A 20,944-nucleotide genomic window follows, 5' to 3' on the forward strand; every position below is an offset into this window, starting at 1 on the left:
ATGAATGAGGTCAAATGACCCCCGCAAAAAACTAGCCTTCATTTTATTGATACGTTTTGCCCGCATGTATTTACCTATTTTACTTATTTTTGTACTTCTAATTGTATTGAGGACTCAATCTCATATTTTAAAGAGACGACACGAAAATGTAATGATAAAATTGATTCCATCATGACAAGCAGAGCTAATTGAAGGCGCTGTAGCATTTTTAACGGCAACGTCTAGATACAACTATTCGCGCTCGAGGGATGTCCGTGTTGCATACATTCGAAATTGAAGGCGTTCTAGTTTTCTTATTGGCATCACTTGACTTACAATTCCTCGTGCTCACGAGATGTTTATAAGCGAATAAGCGAAAAATTTGGGGAGTTGTTTTGCTCATACGGCGCTTTTCCCTTTTTTCTGTGTCAAACGGAAATTCCAAATTTTCGACTTTACAAATATTGCTCGACTGAAAATATATTCTACCGTGTACTAGGTACTTTTCCTCGCGGGTGGTCAAATATGAGGAAAAATAGCCTACGAATCATTTAAATTAAAATGGTAGCGCTAAAAGTTTACTTAATCCGATTAAGTATGGAATCCTGCCAACCACTTTCAACGAACGAATCCTTCCTTTCTCGAGAAACTTAGTCCCCTCTTGTTAAACTCGGGACAACTTGCCTTTTAGCTCTAGTAAATTTTTTCAATAGAACATCTCGATGTTGCTAATTCTTGCCAGAGGTACCGCAGACGCAAGTTTAAATGTGAGACCATAGCTAGAAGTTACGATACTTTAATTAAGAGCAATGTTAAGTTTACTAAGTATTTCTCGTTTGAGAGCGTGTCTTTCGATTTGTTCCGCTAGCTTTGCGTCACTTGCTGACTATACTACGTGAGAAAAATGAGTAATCATATAAAAGAAAGTAAGGGAACGAGCTTGGGAGGGATGAAATAAAAATAAAGTAAAATGAGATAGCCATATTACAATGGGGAGGAGTTGCGTCCGTAAAATTCAGCATACACAATACGGCACAGTGCCAAAAATAATTCTTTAAAAACAAGTCAATGTATTAGGTCAATAAATTATGAATTTCAAAAAAACGGATGAATTTTGCGACGCTGGTGCGAGCTTTGAGAAAAGAAAAAGAGGTAAAAGAAGCCAATAGTAAGAAAAAAGGAGGAACAGGAGGAAACAAAGAAAAATAATTTATTTAGAATTACTTTAATTATTCTTCCTCTTCTCCCTATTAATCATCCTCCTTCTTATTATCAACATGTCATCACCATCACCATCATTAGCATTAGCATCATCATCATAAGCATCACCATCATCACATCTTTCTTCTTCTTTTTTTCTTATCCCTCTCGGCCTCCTCTCCTTTCATAGTCAGAAAATACCTTCTCATTCTACAAGTCATTGCCATTATCATTTCAACAAAAATAACACTTTGTAACGGCGCTGCAACAGTCCTCCCCAAAACGCTTCTTTATCATTTTAGGTTTTTTGTTGTCAACGCGATTGCAAATGCAACATAAAAATCTCTTAAGCACGAGTGATTGCTGGCCGGGTCTGGTCTTAACTGAAAAACTGGAGCGCCTTCAATTTGTGCGCATGCAACATGGACATCCATTGTGCACGAATGGTTGTATCAAAGCTTTACGATTAAAAACGCCGAAGCGCCTACAATTAGTTCCGTTTGTAATGATGGAATGTTACGTCATTGCATTTGCATGTCTTTCTCATGGATGCGCTGTTGAAAGCTCGATACAATCGAAAAATTAAGTGACCTGACATCTCTTCCTTTAACATATCTCTCTTTTTTCCTCCTTCTTCTCCTTTTTCATCCCTTTCTTTCGATGTCTGATGCGTCTAAATGTTAGAAATCCCACGATCTGAGTCTGTTAGACCAGAGTTAAGAATCTGTAAGTTTACCCGGGGGTAGGAGGCGGAGAGAGAGGTTTGTCACGGGGAAGAAAAGGGCAACCAGCCCCCTTATTAAGAAACTACATAAGGCTGAAACGTGTCTCTAATTCCGAAGACAGCCGCGAGTGTTCCTCGCTCGGGATAGTAGCTGAGGGGGGGGGGGTCGTTTTTTCGGGGTGTGCTCTCACTCCCCCCTTCTCACCCCTCTCTCGCTCCAATTCCTCCACCCGTCCCGCGAGATTCGCGGCGGCGTGACGAGAGGGCGGCAGGGATAAGCGTTTGCAGAATACTCCCCATCAATAAAGCTTAATTGGGCCAGATTTTTATGCTATCAATAAAAGCGATGCTCTCGGTCCCTTTTCGACTGAGGAATAACTTTTACGACTCGGGACGTTATTGCCGCGGTATAAAGCATTGTCTGCGGCTCCTCGCCGCTCTGCGCTTTGAGCTCTCCCGCTCGCCTACTGCTCCTCGCCGTTTTACGCCTTGATTCCCCCGCGCTTACGCCGCGGAAATTATAACCGCCTACATTTTTTATAGCGTCTTTATTTACTCACGTATCGTCTCCGTCGAGTGTATAAAGCCGCATTGCCGCCTCGCCCGCCCCGCCTACCGCGCCGGCGCACGGTGGATCGAGTCAATGGGAGAGTCGGACAAAATTTGGAAACTTTAAAAGCTTGTAACTCCGTTTGTACAAAACTTTGAGGTTCTAAAAGTGGCTCTATTGGTTTTTTCGTGAAATTTTGTATTTGAAACACCCCTTGTAATGTAAAATGTGACTAAATAAACATCAAAATGTGCAGTTTGAGTCAAAAATGTCATGCCCGACCTCTCTTGATTGACTCGATCTACTGTGCGGCGTCATCGCTCAGATTCACTCATCCTCCATCTAGATTTCACGCAGATTATCCTCGATGGCTCTTCATCAACAATGACGTTACAGGATCGCCATCGCCACGTCAATTTGGATAGCGGCAAGTAAACTTCTCTTATCCACATTAAGAGTACAAGGGGGGGGGGGGGGCTATGTGCATGCAGCGTAGGATCGGTAATTTAGGTTAGATGTGGACGTATGAGAAATTGAGAGGCCGAATCCATGCCGATAGCCAGCCATGGTCCTATTAAACTCTGTGGTTACTTAGGTGTTTTTAACAATCTTGTAGATATGACCCATTTACTATCTACTGGACTGCATATAAAGCAACTACTATTTTTACCGAATCCGTAAAAGCACCTGTCTGCATAAAGAAACATATGATGACATACATGATGTTTTTAAGATAAACTAGAGGTAGCTATTCTCTGTCGGAAAATATAATCTTGCAACGTTTCAGTTCTTCGTATCATAAAATTTATTCGAAAAAAAGGGAATTGAAAAAAAAGACTCATTTATTTACGAGTGTCCCTCAATATTTTCGTTAGTGAATAGGATACTATCGTGTGAAACCTTCATGTCAAACATGATGACTGAGTCTCTTTGCATAAATAAACATGTAAAAAGAAGAATTGTCACATTACAGTCAAATTACAGTTTGTCATACCTGGAAAAGTATGGACTGATGAACGCTTTATCTGATCAAGGCCTCTGTCAAAATTAACATTGAACTAAACTAGGTACTTGAAGTTTTTAAACTCTCCGTGAATGTACCTTAAATATTAAGGAAATACTAAAGAAAGTTTAAGATCTGGAGTTGCCAGGTTTTCTGTTTAAAAAATAGAAACATCAGAAGCAATTGGGCAACGTCTAATTAAGTAAGGCTGATTTTGGTCAAATTTGTCCCATTATTTTGAAGATTTTTTTAGAAAAGTATGGAGAAAATAAAATAAACAATAAAACAGGTTTTTGTGATATTACTACACGTCCATGACAAGGGTGCGAAAAAAGTAAAACACAAAAAACCTGGCTCGCCTCTTCAACATCAGTAATGCGCTGGCATTTTCCAAATTAACGAACAAACTAGTGCTCGAGAAGCATTAACTTCTCAAGTCGGGTTCGCTCGGAATCAGTTAAGTAAATTTATTGAACCGCCGCGCCGCACCGGAGACCAGAGTTCCCCCACCTCGCAATTCTTTGCTAAAAGTTTACTAATGTTTTCAAGTGCCGAGGGAGAAAAATTATTGCTTACACAAGCTCTTTAAGACTGATTGAAAAAGCTCTGTTTCGTCTCGGGAGAGGGAGCGCCACGATTCTGAGGAGCTTTTCTCGGAACTTGATCAGCTGCTATTGCAAAAAGTTCCCCGCGGTCTGCGGCTGAATTGGGCAAATTCAAACAAGACTATGTACATGCCCAACTTCTGTTCTCCTCCTCCTCCTCTTTCTCTTCTCCTTCTTCTTTTTACTTTCTCGCTCCCCTAGGGTAGAGAGGAAGTATTGTCATCCTCCAAGAAAAAAAAAAAAAAAAAGTTGAAATTTCATCATTTCTAGACGTTTTAAGGTCCCAGGAGTCAAAATAACCATACTTGAAAAAATGTGTGTCCGTCCGTCCGACGTCCCCCAAATCTGTCTACAGCGATATCTCAGAATCTATCTGTTCGATTTCATTCAAAATCCTCACAGAACACCATATTTATGGTCTCCTTATGCACGTCCAACGATTTTGGGGTACGCTAAAATTTGGGGGGGCTAGGGTCAAATTGGGTTAAAGGTCCATTTTCAGCAAAATCACACGGAAAGCTCATTTTGAGGGACCGTAAATTTTGAAAAATGCCTTTAATTCTTTAAAAGTGGGCATCAAGCACATCACCTGGGTCATTAATTTTAGTTCCTAAAAGATCTTTGGACTAAACTCAAAATTCAAGGGATTACGAGGCCCAAAAGTAGGGCACTTTGCTCCGCGACATCACACAAACAACTCATTTTCAAAGACTGTAAATTTGAAAAAAAAATGCCTTTCATTTCTTCGAAAGTTGGCATAAGAGCACCACCTGGTTCAATAATGTAAGTTCCTATGAGGTCTTTGGACTAAACTAAAAATTGAAGGGTTACGCGTCATATAGCGAGGAGAGCACTTCGGTCACACGGAGAGCTCATGGACTGTAGATTTTGAAAAAATGCCTTTAATTCTTTGAAAGTTGGCTCAAAAGCACCATCTGAGTCATTAATTTAAGTTCCTAAAGGATTCTTGGACTAATCTCATAATTGCAGAGGGGCCGATAGGAAACGCTCAATTCTCTGATAAATGAGTCGGAACGCTTCTAGATAATAGCAGCAAACGCTTTGAGTCAGGTGAAACCTAGGAATTCAAATGCATTATATAATGCATCATATACTATTTCCAAAATTACTCCTTAGGTATACACCAAGCAAAATTAGACAACTAATTAGGTAGGTACTTACAATACTTATATAGTTACTATGAGTCATCAAGCTGACGCAACAACTGACACTTACATCTTTATTAAATACTAATATGTTTGTTGTTAATGAATTTAGAATCCCGGCAGATTCCATCTTTCGCGGTTTCTTTTTACGAGGTACTAAGCACAAATATAATATAATATAATAATACGGCACAAATATGACTGATTTAATGCTTGTTACTTAATAAAGGAGGTTATAAATTGTTGACTTTTGTCGACAGCAGCACAGGAGATGGCGCTCTCAGCGCTCTCTATTGTTTTCGCTTTGAATTACAGGGATACGCGGTAAGGAGATGGCGCTCCTGGCGGGCGTGTGGTGAACCTTCCAGCAGGTAGATTCGCCCGCCAAATTTAAAATTTGGGAGATGCTATGCGAAAACCGTTTAGTTTTAAGACTATTTGAACATCGAATAGTCATTCTACCCATTCAAGTAGATATTTGATGGCTTTCGACCGTGCTTAAGGAGAGATTATAATATAAAATCGTATCTGAAGTATGATGTCAATGAATCTAATGGATCCTAATGAATCGTAGAAAAGCTAAGATTTTTACGGATCGCCATCTTTGACAGGAGACTTTGTTAATCAATTACATATTTAATTGAAGATGCCTCATAAAATCAACAAGTCGAGTCCGAATATATGAATTCATCACATATCGCGAAGACATTTACAATAAAGTTCAGTGGTTTGAATAAAAATTTCATAACTATTATCCTGTGATCAAAATTCCAATCAAACTTTATGATTTTGTAAAATTGGCAGTATTTTTCTAAATATTCCAGTAAAAGTGTCTATGCCGGCGCGAAGCGCCGGCTCGAGCGAGAAAGTCCCGTGCGGTCCCCGCACCAATCCGCTAAGCGGATGGGGGGGCGAAGCCCCCCAAATGCCGGCGCGTAGCGCCGGTACGCGGCGCGAAGCGCCGCGCATAAATTGGCCGGAGGCCAATTTTTTTAAACTGTCATAAAGCATATTTGTATCAGCGAGCTATTAACAGGCAAATGAAATAAATTGCAGCTTTTTTATTTTATTTTTAACTTTAATGTTCAACAACGTGCTATTGCACAATTCTGCTGTTGTTGATATTCTTTGAAGGTCATTTATTTACCGGTAGGTAGTAGGTATAAGGAAGTATCGCGGGATACATTTTTACTTGTTACTGCAATTTTTTCAATTTTTGTATGAATGAAGGACGCAAGTAACAATTGTGTGAACTCGAGAAAAACCGAATTTATATTATAAACATTACATTACTAAAACAAAGATAATGTAAGAGGAGCCCGAAACGGAAGCGACAATCTAAAACACAGGAAAATGCGGAAACAAGGCTAAAATACAAAATACAAAGGCAGGACGTTTGCAGGACCGTTGCAGGATGGCAGAACGTCCTGCCTTTGTGTATTAAATTTTAGCCTTGTTTACGCATTTTCCTGTGTTTTCGATTGCTGTCATTACATTAGGTTGATGATCACATTAAGTACAGTTCCATTAGAGGATTAAGATACAGGATGCAGGTATTGATGTTTCACTTCCAGAAGAACTGCACCTTTTGGGTAGTCAGTCCCTGGCCCACCGGTGGCAGATGATTGGAGTCAAAGACTATTAGAAGCTCAATACAACTAGTAGACGGAGCAGCGACTGTTGATGAAATATCATGGGAATGAGTCGATTATAAAACCCAAAGCAAGTCCATTATTCAATAATCCTTGAGCTCAGTAGGTCAAATAAGAGTTGACAATATATATAATTGGTTGTTACATCGACTGATTTATAAAAGACAAGTGGGAAAAGGGTAAGAAGTAAACTCACCCTAGATTTTCCGCGGCCAGCGTATTCTTGGTTCCCTCCGTCGGTTCCGTATCCACCGAAATTGCGCTGAGGGAACTGCAAAAACAATTGAAAAATTCAAGAATTACTGCGTGTTCAAAAAACAAGTTTAAAAACTGAGAATAAATTAATGGTGCGAGTTTCAGCCAACTCTTGTCCTAAAGCTACACGTAGAGGTGGAGTAAATTATGTAAAACATAGTGGTGAAATGTCGTTCGATGTACAATCGCATCTAGTTGTAAGGTTTTTCGAAATAACGTTTTCCTCAAAACAAAATTCATTTTTTCAAGCCCCCGCCGGTCATTTCTCGTAACAGTGTTGTTCGAAAAAACGTTTCCCCGGAAATAACGTTCTAATTTTAATTGGCCTTCGAAAACGTTTTAACGAGACACGACTAAGTTCCAACAATTGACCTGCTGGTACATAATATTGGCTGTAATCACAATCACATACACAATCTGGCTGCTGTCCTCCCACAGCTCTTTGAAGAAAAGCTCGTTCAAGAATTGTTCAATAGCGTGACGGTTTTTGTCCATGTGGATCTCCAAATTCACATCTGCAGCTTTTCTTGACCTCGGGGGCTGATTCGAGACCAAAGCTGGAGTTTTCTAGAGATACATGCAAAACCGGTGACACCCTCGTGTTTCTTTTGCAATTTTACCTCAGTAGAGTCTCGTACTGCCGTGCTAAGGAGAAACGCCGAATGAACCTTCAGGTGTTGCCAAATTTCGATTGATAAAACACGCATTTCCTGGTAAACTTATAAATATTTTTCTTCCAATTTTTCAGATAATGGACCACTAGACAAGGTAAGAATTTAAGCATTCTAATATATCTTCATTAACTAGAATTTTACGTAGAACACGATTCGCGCAACGAAAATTACTGAAACCAACTCCTATCGGAGCTACTAATATTTTTATTTCACATTGGTTACGAGGAATTTGAACTGCCCGCTCGCAAGAAACTCAAAGCTCTATGCGAGTCAAATCGCGCACTACAACGGTTTCAGCAAGCCTCTCAATCGAGCAATGTTCATTTCCCACCATGTGTTTTATCAAACCATAAGTAATTTGCTATAGCTGAGCCAAAGCGTCAAGATTGAGGTCACCAGATTTTTTTATCGCAGAGACGTTCATGATAACGTTTAGCGCGGGATGTGAATCAGGTATAGCATTGAGTTTTTATGAGCGGGTGGTTTCAATTCACGCACCAAGAATCATTAAATATCTTCGGAAGGAGTTGATTTCGGTAATTTTCGTTGTGCGTATCGTGTTCCGAGTGAAATTTTGGTGAAGAAACATGTATCAGAATGCTGAAATTTGTACCTTTCCTTTTCCTTTTTTTGTACCTTTTGTGTGGTCCATTTTGCTCTCAATTTCACCTAAAGCTCCTGAAAATTTCAAGGAAGAATATTCACAACTTTCCTCATAAATAAATATTTTATCGAAGGAAATTTAGCAGCTCTCGAATGTTCATACGGCGTTCTTTCTTAGCACGGCAGCGTACAAATCGAAAATCCGCCATTCACACGGGGACTGAGGCGGGCCGCAGCGCGGTAATATCGTCACCTCTCCAACGTAAGGACGTATCTCGAATTCCGAATGGGCCCCGGAAAGCATAGCATTAAACGGAGAACAAGGCTCACGTTGCAATTGAGATACGCCCTTACGCCGGAGGAGCGGACGCTATGCGACACTATGCAGTCGTCGTGTCGCAGAGGAAAATCCCGTGCTCCATCGATATTTTGCCGCCCCCAAGCTGTTTCCGCTTTTGATTTTTGAAGGCGCCCGGATTTAATTCTCCGATTGGATTGTCTTGATGTGTTTCACGCACCCCTGAGCGATTCCCGCTCTGTTTTGCCCGAGCCGCGAGAGGAACTCGATGCGAGCGATAAAACAATTTAAATAAGCTCTGTTACCGATTTAATAAAGCGAACACTCCCATCATCTCTCGCGTTTCACGGATTTACTCCCACCTACACTCCATCTTCCCGCGATTTATTTCTCACTGTCTCTTCCTCGTTCAATCGATACTGGGACATCATGAGTGCTGAAGGGGGAGAAAGAGGAGGACTTCAGAGGCAGTTCCTCTCGTTCATGTGATACTCTGTAACTTGAGGTGAGTTGAGGGGTCTGGAGGATATTTTTCTTTTTTTTTGGGGGGGGGGGACAATGTTTATGTTGAATATAGGGGCTTGGAGGACAATGCGCATAAATGCAGTTTTTAGACAAATTGAAATGATAATGATTTCATTTGGACTGCATTTTGCGATTTGGAACTATAAATTCTGGCTTTTCTGGAAAAACACTTATGTGCATAGGGAAACGAATGACACATACGTTGTTTTTAAACCGGGTCAGAATTTATAGTTCCAAATTGCAAAATGTAGTCCATTTAAAGCTAGTCTTCATACATATTCTGCGAAAAATTTGCTCCCAAAATTATACTTTTTAAGCATCAAAAAGTCAGTTTGAATTTTCTTTCCGTCATAAGGATCCATGTAATTTCGAAACTTCAAACACGTATTTCTCGAAGTAGCAAAAACTGCACTTATGCTCCTTGACCTCCAAGCTCCTCAGTTGCCGCGCTCGTTTCAAAAACATTTGAACATGACGTTGGCACTGTCATTGAGAGATGGAAAAATTTGGTGTTTCAGTGACCGAAACACTGTGGATGAACAAAACTTATCGTTGTGTTGAATGAACACAACCTGCTATTTAGTGAACCCCTATTTGTGTTGGGAAGTAACGCTCACGGTTCGAAGCGCTCACAGAGGCCAATCTTCGGGGCCAACTCGAGAATTTTCACCTTGAGGCACATTTTGCCGTGCTGCGTCATATTTTATTGGACACAATTTGGCAACCAGTGGCGTGTCGAGCTTTGCGATCTATCGATATTTCTCCATTTGAAGCTGAGGTAAATAATCGAGTATGAAGATGTTCGCTGCGAACATCCTGTTTATCGATACTTATTACGTAGGTTGAAATGGCCGATCAATCGATACATCGCAAAGCGCGCCACACTGAAAAAAAATTCTCGGCGTTTTTACCAAGGTCCGTTGTTACCTTTACCATCTCACTTTTTTACCAGTTACTGGTAATTTTACCAAGACAGGTTGGTAAGCTTACCTAAAAACCGGTATTTTGACTGTTTTTTCAGGTAAGAATACCACTTTTATTGGTAATCAATTCCCGGTAACTTTGCCATTTTATCTCGGTAACTCTACCACAGTCGATGGCGTTTTTACCGGGGTCCAGTAAAATTACCGAGAAAGTCAATAATTTTACCGAGATTTCTCCGTAAAATTACCAACTCCATAAACGGTGATTTTACCAAGAAAAAACTGGGATCAAATAGAACCCTGAATTCTTGATAATTTTAACCTTTTCTTAGTAAATACACCGAGATTTTTTTTTTCAGTGACGCCACTATTGGCAACATTCGAAAACTCATACGGTTTTTTCCAGAGCCCCTGAAGCAGGTGGTTTCAGATCGATCCGACCCCGAGAGGGCGTCCTCGCGATGAGAGAATCCGGGAGCACCCGATCCCCCTCTCGAAAGGGGAACGAAACGGAACGGAACGGAACGCACGGGAACGGAATTGTTTCCAAGTCGGCTCAGCGACGGCGGAGGTATTTTTAGAGCCCGCGCCGCCGAGCGCGAATAATTATTTGGGAAGTTGTGAAGCATGCATTTCCCGGCACAAAGAATCCGTAATAAAGTTTTCGAGTGCTTATAATGTGCCACCTGAGCTTCCGTGGAAATCTCGCGAGGTGGGTGACGTCGCTAACGGAGGAGGCTTTGTCCCGCCCCCGGCTCAGCACGTTCGATACGTTCGCTCCCATTCGGTCGGTGACAATCATGTCGGGAATAATGCGTGTGTCTCCCGCGTCACGGGTGTAGTGTCGCACAGTGGATCGAGTCAGTAGGAGAGGTCGGACGAACTTTGGAAACTTTAAACGCTTATAACTCCGCACTGAAAAACAAAATATCGTTGTTAATTTACTGGCAATCGTAATTTCCAAGTTTCACGTTTAATTTCAGACCAAGTTTACTTGTCTATGAGTAAGAATTACGGCGGTTTAGTGAGGAAGGTTTACTAAATACACTGCTAATTACACTAAAACTGATTTTCCTGTTTTTTTAAATTCCATTTCGAATTCGGTAATTTTCCAGATCTCGAACATTTTGAACTTCTCGTATTTTACTGGACCCCGGTAAAAACGCCAATATTTTTTATCGACTGTGGTAGAATTACCGAGATAAAATGGCAAAGTTAAACCAATAAAAGTGGTATTCTTACCTGAGAAAAACAGTAAGAATGCCGGTTTTCAGGTAAGCTTACCAGTCTGCCTTGGTAAAATTACCAATACTTGGTAAAAAAAAGAGGGATTGTAAAGGTACCAACGGACCTTGGTAAAAACGCCGAGAATTATTTTTCAGTGCGTTTATACAACATTTTGAGGTTCCAAAAATGGGTTCATTGGTTTTCTCGTGAACTTTTCTTCTTGAAAAGCACCTCTTGAAATTTAAAATGTGACGAAATAAACATCAAAATTTGCAGTTTTGATTGAAAAATTCATGTCCGACCATTCTCATTGGCTCGATCCACTGTGCGTCGCCTGTAATTGTTGCTCTCTGCTTTCCTCTTGCCGTCGCGTGGGACGTCTCGAGAAAAGGACGCCGCGGCTCCGGGGTAAATGCACGCGTTTTTCCATTTGCGAGGCTCATGACAGCTTCAAAATCAGTATCAAGGATTTTCCGAGGAGTTTCCACAGGGAGAATCATGAGATTGTAAAGATGTTAGAGGGAAAAAAATTAACATGTGGCTCGAATACTATGTGGGGGAGCTCATAGTCGTTTTTTACATTGTTCTTTTCTTCGTGAGACCCCACCTTGTTTACATTGTGCTTTTAAGCAGATCCTACATAACATCATAAAAAGGATAATATTAACAAAGCTTAAGTAGAACTCGACAGCATAACTTCGAAAGAGAACCTTGCAGAATATTACTGATTTTTCACTTCAGGAAATAAAACAAAAAAAAAAATCCAGAGGAAAAAATTCTATAATTTTGACAAACTCACTCACTTTTCCCTGAAATAGACTTAGCGCAGTTTCCTCCACACTGAGAAAAAAAATTTGGTCATATGAACCGAATGTACGGTGTTCACAGTCGACCGCATTATTCGGTTCAAGTGATCGCTCTCTCGGTTCGCGCAACCGAGCTTCTTCATTAGTTCTGTCCGGTTGAAATACTCGGTTACTTGAACTGAGGATATGGTTTCCAGAACCGAGAAAGTGTCGCATAAACCGAGGATATGGTTTCCAGGACCGAGAAAGCAGTCGCATGAACCGAGGATATGGTTTCCAGGACCGAGAAAGCAGTCGCATGAACCGAGGATATGATTTCCAGAACCGAGAAAGCGACCGCATTAACCGAACAATACAGCCGACATTGAACACCGTACATTCGGTTCATACGACCGAAGTTTACTTCTCAGTGAAGAACGTCTCAAATATATTTATAAAGTAGAGAGAGCAGTAGAATGATCGGAGAGGAACGGAGGAGAGGAAATTATTTCGAGCGCCGTGGAAATAGGACGAAGCATGAATCATTAGGAAATTTAAAGGGGGAACCGCCAGCTCTTTTACTGATTACGGAAAAAAGTTCGAGGAGCGGGTAATTATAGAAAGATAAAAAACTTCCGCTCGAGGGAAGAAGACCCCTGATAGCGAGGCGTTCAGCTCACATTTATAGCCAGGAAGTGGCAATAGAGTTTGTGTGGGATGGAACCGAGCTTGAACTACACCGGTCCAAAAGGTGGTAGAAGTGTGGGCTAACATCTTCTCCCAAACGTCCCATTCAGATGAGTGGAAGGTGACTTGGAAGAAGTTCGCCAACAGTGCGCCCTTTCCGGTTCATTCAAGTCGCAAGCTCTAAATAAATTATTTAAAGTACGATTTTCTTTCATTGTCATCTTACGGTGAACCTCCGTAGCGGGTGGGTTCCAAGAATTTCGTGACTTCATGAATGGGCGAACTGGATGATTCGGTACTTAAAATAGCCGTGATTTTACCGTAACTGCGCTATAAATAACGAGGGTACTCACTGATTACTAGAATAATTTTTAATTTTGATGAACGACGATTATTTCTGTTCTGCTCCTGGCGTTCGGAATAAATAATTAATTCGGCAAAGAGAAATAATTATTTATCTTCCCGCAGATGATTTCAGAGGCAACATAAAATGTATGACAATGACTATGGCAGTTGTCGGGCACGTGACTTACATGAAAATGTGGTGCCAATTGGGATTCAAATTCGGGACCTATTGACCTAGATCAGAGATAAGAGACCCTCCACTGGTCTCTTGAGGACGGACATTCGGGGATTCCACATTTGCTTATGAAAAATCATAAGGGGGCAACGGTCATCACCCATTTTGCGGCTATTTACCTACCTATACTAGGTGAATGATGAGCTTCGGGTGACCTCATGAGCCAGAAAAGTTTCCCAAACTTTGGTTTGTTTGAAAAATAAAACTCTCAACTCGTTGTTATCCATCGACCAAGTGGGTAGGTCAATAGTTGAATGTTGAAGTCCCGAAAGTAAAAGCTTCCACCATTGACAAGATACCAATGGAGGGTCTCTCCTCGTCTCTGGCTTAGACGAAGAAGCGTTAACTACCGGGTTAACCTTCTTGGCTAAGAAACCATAGAGTACATAGAGTTGTAATGTCAATGGGAGGGTTGGCGCCACTTTTAAGCATTCACCTCCCGAATCCCGAGACTCCTGTGTCACGCCGAGTCACTTTGATGATACATATTTGATTGTTTACGAATCACGGGAACCCGGCCATGTGATGTAAACAAAGAGGATAGTAATTGCTACGTAAGCTACATCGCCATTTTAGATCGAAAATGTATCGAAAAAGTGACCGAGGCTCGGCGCACACCGGGCTCGGAACTCGTCGACCAGAACATGGCGCCAGCTCTTCCATTTACATTACGACTCACTGGAAAAAAAAACACGTTGGATCTAGAGTCCAGACTCTTGAAAACATTGACAAGAAAAAATACTCTTGATTTAATCGGATTTTTGCTTGAATCAAAACGAAATCCGCTTAAATTAAGAGGCTTGGTTCTTGATTGAAGCTTAAATCTGATTAAATCAAGAGTACTTTTTCATGTCGCTGTTTTTAAGAGTCTGGACTCTAGATCCAATGTGTTTCTTTTTTCCAGTGCTCTATGTAGTCTATGTGACAATCATACTTTTTATCTCAAATTTCCTTTTGTTTGTGCACTCTTTCGGCAGTAAATTCGCCGAAATTCGGAGTGAATCCGGCAAAGATGAAGAGAGGGCACAGGTACAACTCGTCAGATGCAGATCAGTGCGGTGTCATCGACTCGTTAGCCACGGTGGGCGTCATCCGAATCCGGGGCGACGCGGCGCCCCCAAACTCTAAATGAAATTATTAGTCCCCGAAAGCGTCGCGGCGCAAGGGGGGGGGGGGGGGTGCGATGGGTGGCGGTTTCTTCCGCCGAGCGAGAGACGCGACGTAATCTGAATAGACCTCCCCCGCGGGAAGGCGGGGCGCGCCGGGGCGAGGTGACGAGGAAGATGCAAAATTTAGGTTTCACGATGGAATAAAGCCGGAATGACGAATAAAGTGCCTTCGGCGCCCCCTCGACCCCCGCGCCTCGCCGCACAGTGGATCGAGTCTATAGGAGAGATCGGACAAAATTTGGGAACTCTGAAAGCTTAAAACTCCGTCTATACAAAACTTTGAGATTATTAGAGTGGTTCTATTGGTTTCCTCGTGAAAATTTCTTCTAGGAGCACCCCTAAAAATTTAAAATGTGACGAAATTAACATCAAAATTTGCAGTTTTAGTCGAAAATTTCATGTCCGACCTCTCTGATTGACTCGATTCACTGTGCGATGCGGTGCTTCACGTGAAATGTGGACAAACTTCAAATTTCAAAAAAAAATTTCAAGGCACAGTGCGAGAAAAAAGACTCGCGATCCTCATGTTAGATCCCGCATTCCGCGTTTTGAAAACGTCTTGAGATGGTAAAAACAGCAAAGATATTTAAAGGTTTAGGGATTTTAGGATAAGGGAACGATAAAAATATATAGTTTGCACATTTTTGTTCTCGTAAAGTCAAACTTCCCGTGATTGCTAAAAATTTAAAGTCTTCTCGAGGAAAATCGGGCATCAGACAAATTTAGCTAGTTGTGCGAATTTACAAATTATTCCAAGCTGAATTTTTTTCAAAAAGATTGAAAATTCCGTAAATCAGAAGAAAGGTAAAATTTAGTAAAAATAAGAGTATAGTTGAGATAATTGGCAGTAGTGTGAAATTTTATTGAAGACGTATACCTTGGAGAGCCTCAATCGGTCCGCGTTTAGCAGAAAGGAACCAAGCCACATCAGCTATTGCGAAATTCAACTGGGCGATTTAATATTCTACAAGAGAAATTCACTGTTTGCACAAAAATCTGCACAACCGTTTCCATTTAAAAAAATAAATTGGGCGATAGCTGATGTGGCTCGGTTCCTTTTCGCTTAGTGCGGTCCAATTTTTGTTCGGTATAGGAGACCTTCTGAGAATGTACCCGTGTACGCTGCCGTGCTAAGGAAGAACGCCGTATGAACATTCGAGGGTTGCCAAATTCCCTTTAATAAAACGGTTATATTTGAGGAAAGTTATGGATATTTTTCCTTGAAATTTTCAGGGATTCAAGGTAAAATTGTGAACAATATTATCTGAAAACTTGGAAAGATAATATTCACAAGTTTACCAGGAAATTCGTATTTTATCGAGGAGAATTGGGCAACGCCTGGAGGCTCATACGGCGTTTTTACTTAGCACGGCAGTACGCCACAGGGAAATCCTCACGGCAAGCAAGAGCTTCAACCGAGCTATTAAGGTGATTCGATGGACGCCATATTTTGTGTCAGAACGGCATGCTATGTATCGCACCAATTGGTTCCATTTTTTCAGCTACTCGTCATTTTTCTCCAATTTTAAGATCGCAATTCTGTTGTCAGGAGACTAAAGCACTCACTTACCAATTTTAACAAAGAAATTCAACGTAATAAAGGTGTGGTTTTTTTTTAGAGAGAAAATATCTCATTCGAGTGCAGTTTCGATATCAGTAACGAATGCGATGTTTTCTGTCTAAAAAATCACGCCTTTATTACGAGGAATTTCTTTGTTAAAATTGGTAAGTGAGTGCTTTGGTCTCCTGACAACAGAATTGCGATCTCAAAATTGGAGGAAAATGACGAGTAGCTGAAAAAATGGGACCAATTGATGCGGTATATCCAGGGGCGTAGCTAGGAAATTTCTCTGGGGGGGGGGGGAGGCATGGGACCACCTCTCGTGGTGAAGAGAGCGGGGGGGTGTGAGGAATGGAGGATTTCGTTTTTCTGGGGGGGCAGGCCCCCCCAGGACCCTCCTAGCTACGCCTATGGGTATATCGCATGCCGTTCTGACACAAAATATGGCGTCCATCGAATCACCTTAAGCAGTTTTGGGGCGGTTTCCAAGGTCTGCGGCCCGGTGTGCGGCGGAGCTCCGCGGCCGGCGGACCACTTGCCCCGAATCTCGCGGTGCTCCACAAACTACGCTCGCTCCTTCCGCTGCCCGGGCCGGGCGGGCGCGGCGCGGCGCGCGGCGAGGGCGAGCCCTTTGGGCCTCACTTAATTACACGACCGCCTCTGTCAATATGAGTCTTTACGGCAAATTGAAACGGGCTCGGGACCCGGGACTCGCCTCGAGAACTCAGCAAACGTGATGGCAACTCAATACGCGAATCTCGGGGCCGTCATGACGTCACGACCCTAATAAACTCCCCCCCCCTCTCCCTCTCCGCCCCCCTCCCGGTGGAGTTTGCTCGAGGGACCCGAACAGGGCCCGGATTCGCCTCTTACCCTTTCTCGTGATTTCCGCGCGCCCGGATCGCGGGGCTCCGTGCAATTTTCGACCATGAGGGGTTTTCGTGAGACGCTCTTCCGTCGCGTCCCTCTCCGAGGGCTCTGAGTGATCCCCGAGTCGCATTTGGGCGTATTTCTATCAAACAGAACTATGTGCATTGAGACGTGAGCCCTGTAATGCATATATTCTTATGGGTCTCAGGGCTCATGTCTTAATGCACATAGCTCCGTTTGGCAGAAATACGTCCATTTGTGTCTCGAAACTCGAGAGACTGAGTTAATGACGGTGCCGTTCGATATACCTGTCGGAGGCTAATAGTCGAATCTTGAGTCCATTTATGCTGAGAGTAAAGACAATGCGAATCCATTTCTGATTGGTTCATGTATTTAATCAACCAACCTATAACCAAGAGGTCCCGGGTTCGATTCCCGGACAGGTGACCTGAGTTTGATGGTCTCAGACAATGGTCACGTGGAGCTAGGGTAAGCGTGGGATTAGCCAATAGGGGCTATTTAAAGATTGTAAAAAAAAAAAAAAAAAAAAAAAAAAAAAAAAAAAAAAAATAGGTCTTCATAGTGTCACAAATCAGTGTACGGCATCGGTTCATTGAGAAGTTGCCAGTAACGAATCATAGAGCAATTAGTGACTTAAGAAGCACGAGAAAATTCAATTAAGGGGAAACGATTGGTTGAATTCAACTATTCCAACGTAAGTGCGACGAAAGCTGTTTCTTTCTCATCAAAATTACCGAACATAGCATTTAGGTTGATTGACGATGCCAATTATATAGTCTATCGTCGATTATTCTACCGCAGCTTGGAGTTCTCAATCTTAAGCAAATTATTGAAGGAGGAAAAGCTGTGAATGGAGGAAGATGTATCTATAAAAGTTTGGCTACTTTCGAAGTTGTTTGAATAATATGTATAGCTTCACAGATGTGGGTGTTTCCTAGGAAATTTTAAAATCACGTGGTGCAACAACAAAAAAAATAGAGTATAGTATATTGAATGAGTTTTATCTCTTACCTTGGGAGACCCTACCTCTCGGGTAGAAATTCCCATTTTTTCGTGGTGTCTAAGCTGTACAGGGTAGATAATTTGATAAAAGTGAGCTCCAATGCTTTGGACCAAATCACGGTTCTGCCAGTATTCACGCAACAGTCTTTCAACTTCGCCGCCTGAAACAAAAAGGGAAATGCGTTAGCGAGATGCCGCATTCGTTTAAAATAGCAGTACATTACGGACACACACATTATTCTAGATGGCACGTATACAAAAGAAGGTCGGAAGTGGGTGCTGCGAATTCATTGGAACATCAGAAAAGTTGAGAATTAGGAGCCATGACACATATTTCTTTATAAAAATTCAACGCAGAGTGAGGTAAAACATTGACAATTCAAATTAAATACTCTTCGGTGTTGTTGGTGAGGTAGGAATCCCCGCTTGCCAAAAAAACCAAAAACGTCTCGAGGAAGATCGTTCACAATCCACACGCTTTACAAGTGACGAAGTCCATCCGGACGTTGAATTTTTCCGAAATTGACGACAAGCAGTTTCAGCACATCAGTGTTGAAGCCTCCACCAAAGTCTTTATTAGCCGAGAGTAAACTAATTTTGAAAATGAATAGAAAACAAATTCATACCTTGATTGCAAGGATAGATATAGAACTTTAGGCCACGTCACAATCTTGGATTTTGGAATTTTGAAAATTTGACTAAAAAATCGACTTTTATGTTAAAAATAACCCAAATTCAAATTTCAAATTCATTTCATAGAACGGGAGCCGAGCTAGCATTCACCTATACCAAGCTTATGAAGTAACACAGATTCAAGGATAACTATTCGAGAAAAACAATTTTATGAGCTTCCTTGTAAAAAATAATGCATGATAAGTACTTCCGAAACGTTGGAACAAATTTTGCCTTAGCAGTAATTGATGTACTCAAGTTTAATGTTTCTAATCGGTTACATAAGGCTCGAGAACCGATCGCAACGGAGTCAGGCTGGGTTAAGTTAGGTCACGCAACTAAACTAACTCTCCGGCAACGCTGGAAGTATCACTCGAATTGAAGGCACCCCGATCCTGAATTTGCGCTCAGTACTTCTACAGCTTCGATCAACGGAACATTCTATGCTCTTCATATCTCTCATAGTATACTATACATATAGACAGAAATGCTGTATGAAGAAGACGTATGCTGTATGCAGAAATACTATGATGTTGCCATATTTCTTCTGATCTCCGTAATTCAAAATTGCGGAAACTAAATAATTAATACTTTACGGCTTTTTTTTTTCTCTCTTCGATTTGGGAAACTACTGGACCAATTTACTTCGAGTTTGTTGTAAATGAAAGATGTCCAAATCTGATGACCTATAGATTTGCCAGCACTCCTAAGTTTTCCGTTTTGCGGGCCCGACGTTACACAATTTACCTCGATTTAAATTTATACATTTTCGGGTAACCGTCAGACAGTTTGTCCTCCTTCGATCTCGGGAACTATTGGACCGATTTACTTCGGGTTTGTTTTAAATGAAAGCCCTTGGACTCTAAATGTGCCAACATCCCTCGGTTTTTTTTTGCGCGACTGACGTTGCAAAATTTACCTCAATTCAAATTAACACATTTTCGTCTTTGCCGCTATAGACAGTTTGTCCTCTTTCGATCTCAGAAACAACCAGATCGTTTTACCTCAGATCTGTTTTAAACGAGAGCTCTTAGGTCCAACATTTGCACGAGATTTACACTTTTTCGGTGAGTAAGATCCATTTCTCCCTCGATAAATCGAACTCTTTTTCGAATTTTCAGTTTAGATTGGCCTTCAAGAGCCGCACGAACCGTCCAAATCTGATGAAGCAATCGGCGAACAGCACGGACACGGCAATCCTATCCATGTACGAGGGTTCCAGAGTCAACGACAACACACAAAACGAGGGAGTAAAAATAAAGAGCGGTGATACACCTCCGGTGTTGATGATCGAATCAGCGTGCATGTCAACATGCAAATTTTACGGCTGTCACGCTCGCTTGAGTCATCTTGCGACGCGGGGCTGTCGGATGACGTCGGGGGCGGAGCCGATGGCCGCTCCGGGCGCGGGCTTCATCATCGGATATGACAACGCAGTTTCCGAGCCCAGTCAAATCGAATCATTTGCGGTCAGTTGCGTCGGGTAGCCTGAAAATTGACAACTTTCCCCTCGGACGCGATTCCCCCGCCCCCGCACCCGCACCCCGCGCCCCCTCCTGAAGCCCCGCCCCACGTGCCCCACATTCGAGACGATTCAGACGACAATGACGCCACGGTCGCAGCTCCCGGGTTGCCAGATTGTACGGCGATTTGCATATTTTACTACCTCACTTGGAAAAAAAAAAACACATTGGATCTAGAGTTCAGACTCTTGAAAACACCGACCAGAAAAAGTACTTTGATTCAATCAGAATCTAGCTTAAATCAAGAACCAAGCCTCTTAATTTGAGCGGATTTCGTTTTGATTCAAGCAAAAATCCGATTGAATCAAGAGTATTTTTTCTTGTCAATGTTTTCAAGAGTCTGGACTCTAGATCCAATGTGTTTTTTTTTCCAGTGCTGGGGGTGACATACTCGGGTCTCAGGATTCCTTACCATGTGTCAGATAGGGACGCATTACACTGAAAAAAAAAACGACTCAAGCATTATAATTCTAGAATCTGCCGCCAAGAGTTTTTTTTTTTTTTTTTTTTTTTGTTCAAACTGAATATTTTTATGTCAAAAACACCTCCTTGGAGGTTTTTGTTGGGTTAAGCACAAAAGTAGCTTATAGCAAGCAGCATTATTCGTGATTCAAGAAACTCTATTTATTTACAGCAAATTTAGGAATTTTCTTTGTCAGAGTAAAAATAGGAGGAAAAACATGATAGGAA

General features: G+C 41.7%; 1 protein-coding gene across 12 annotated transcripts in view; it reads right to left on the minus strand.

Moving 5' to 3' along the window:
* mmd (disintegrin and metalloproteinase domain-containing protein mind-meld) overlaps nt 1-20,944 on the minus strand; it is a 292,368-nt gene that overhangs the window by 163,428 nt on the left and 107,996 nt on the right. For all 12 annotated transcript variants that reach the window (XM_072296762.1, XM_072296759.1, XM_072296764.1 and 9 more), the window contains exons 5-6: nt 18,069-18,220; nt 7,076-7,150 (exon numbers count right to left, since the gene is read on the minus strand). In XM_072296762.1, the coding sequence (XP_072152863.1) occupies nt 7,076-7,150; nt 18,069-18,220 (227 nt within the window). The remainder of the gene's footprint in view (nt 1-7,075; nt 7,151-18,068; nt 18,221-20,944) is intronic.

The sequence above is a fragment of the Bemisia tabaci genome, chromosome 2, assembly GCF_918797505.1.
Source record: "Bemisia tabaci chromosome 2, PGI_BMITA_v3".
NCBI lineage: Eukaryota > Metazoa > Arthropoda > Insecta > Hemiptera > Aleyrodidae > Bemisia > Bemisia tabaci.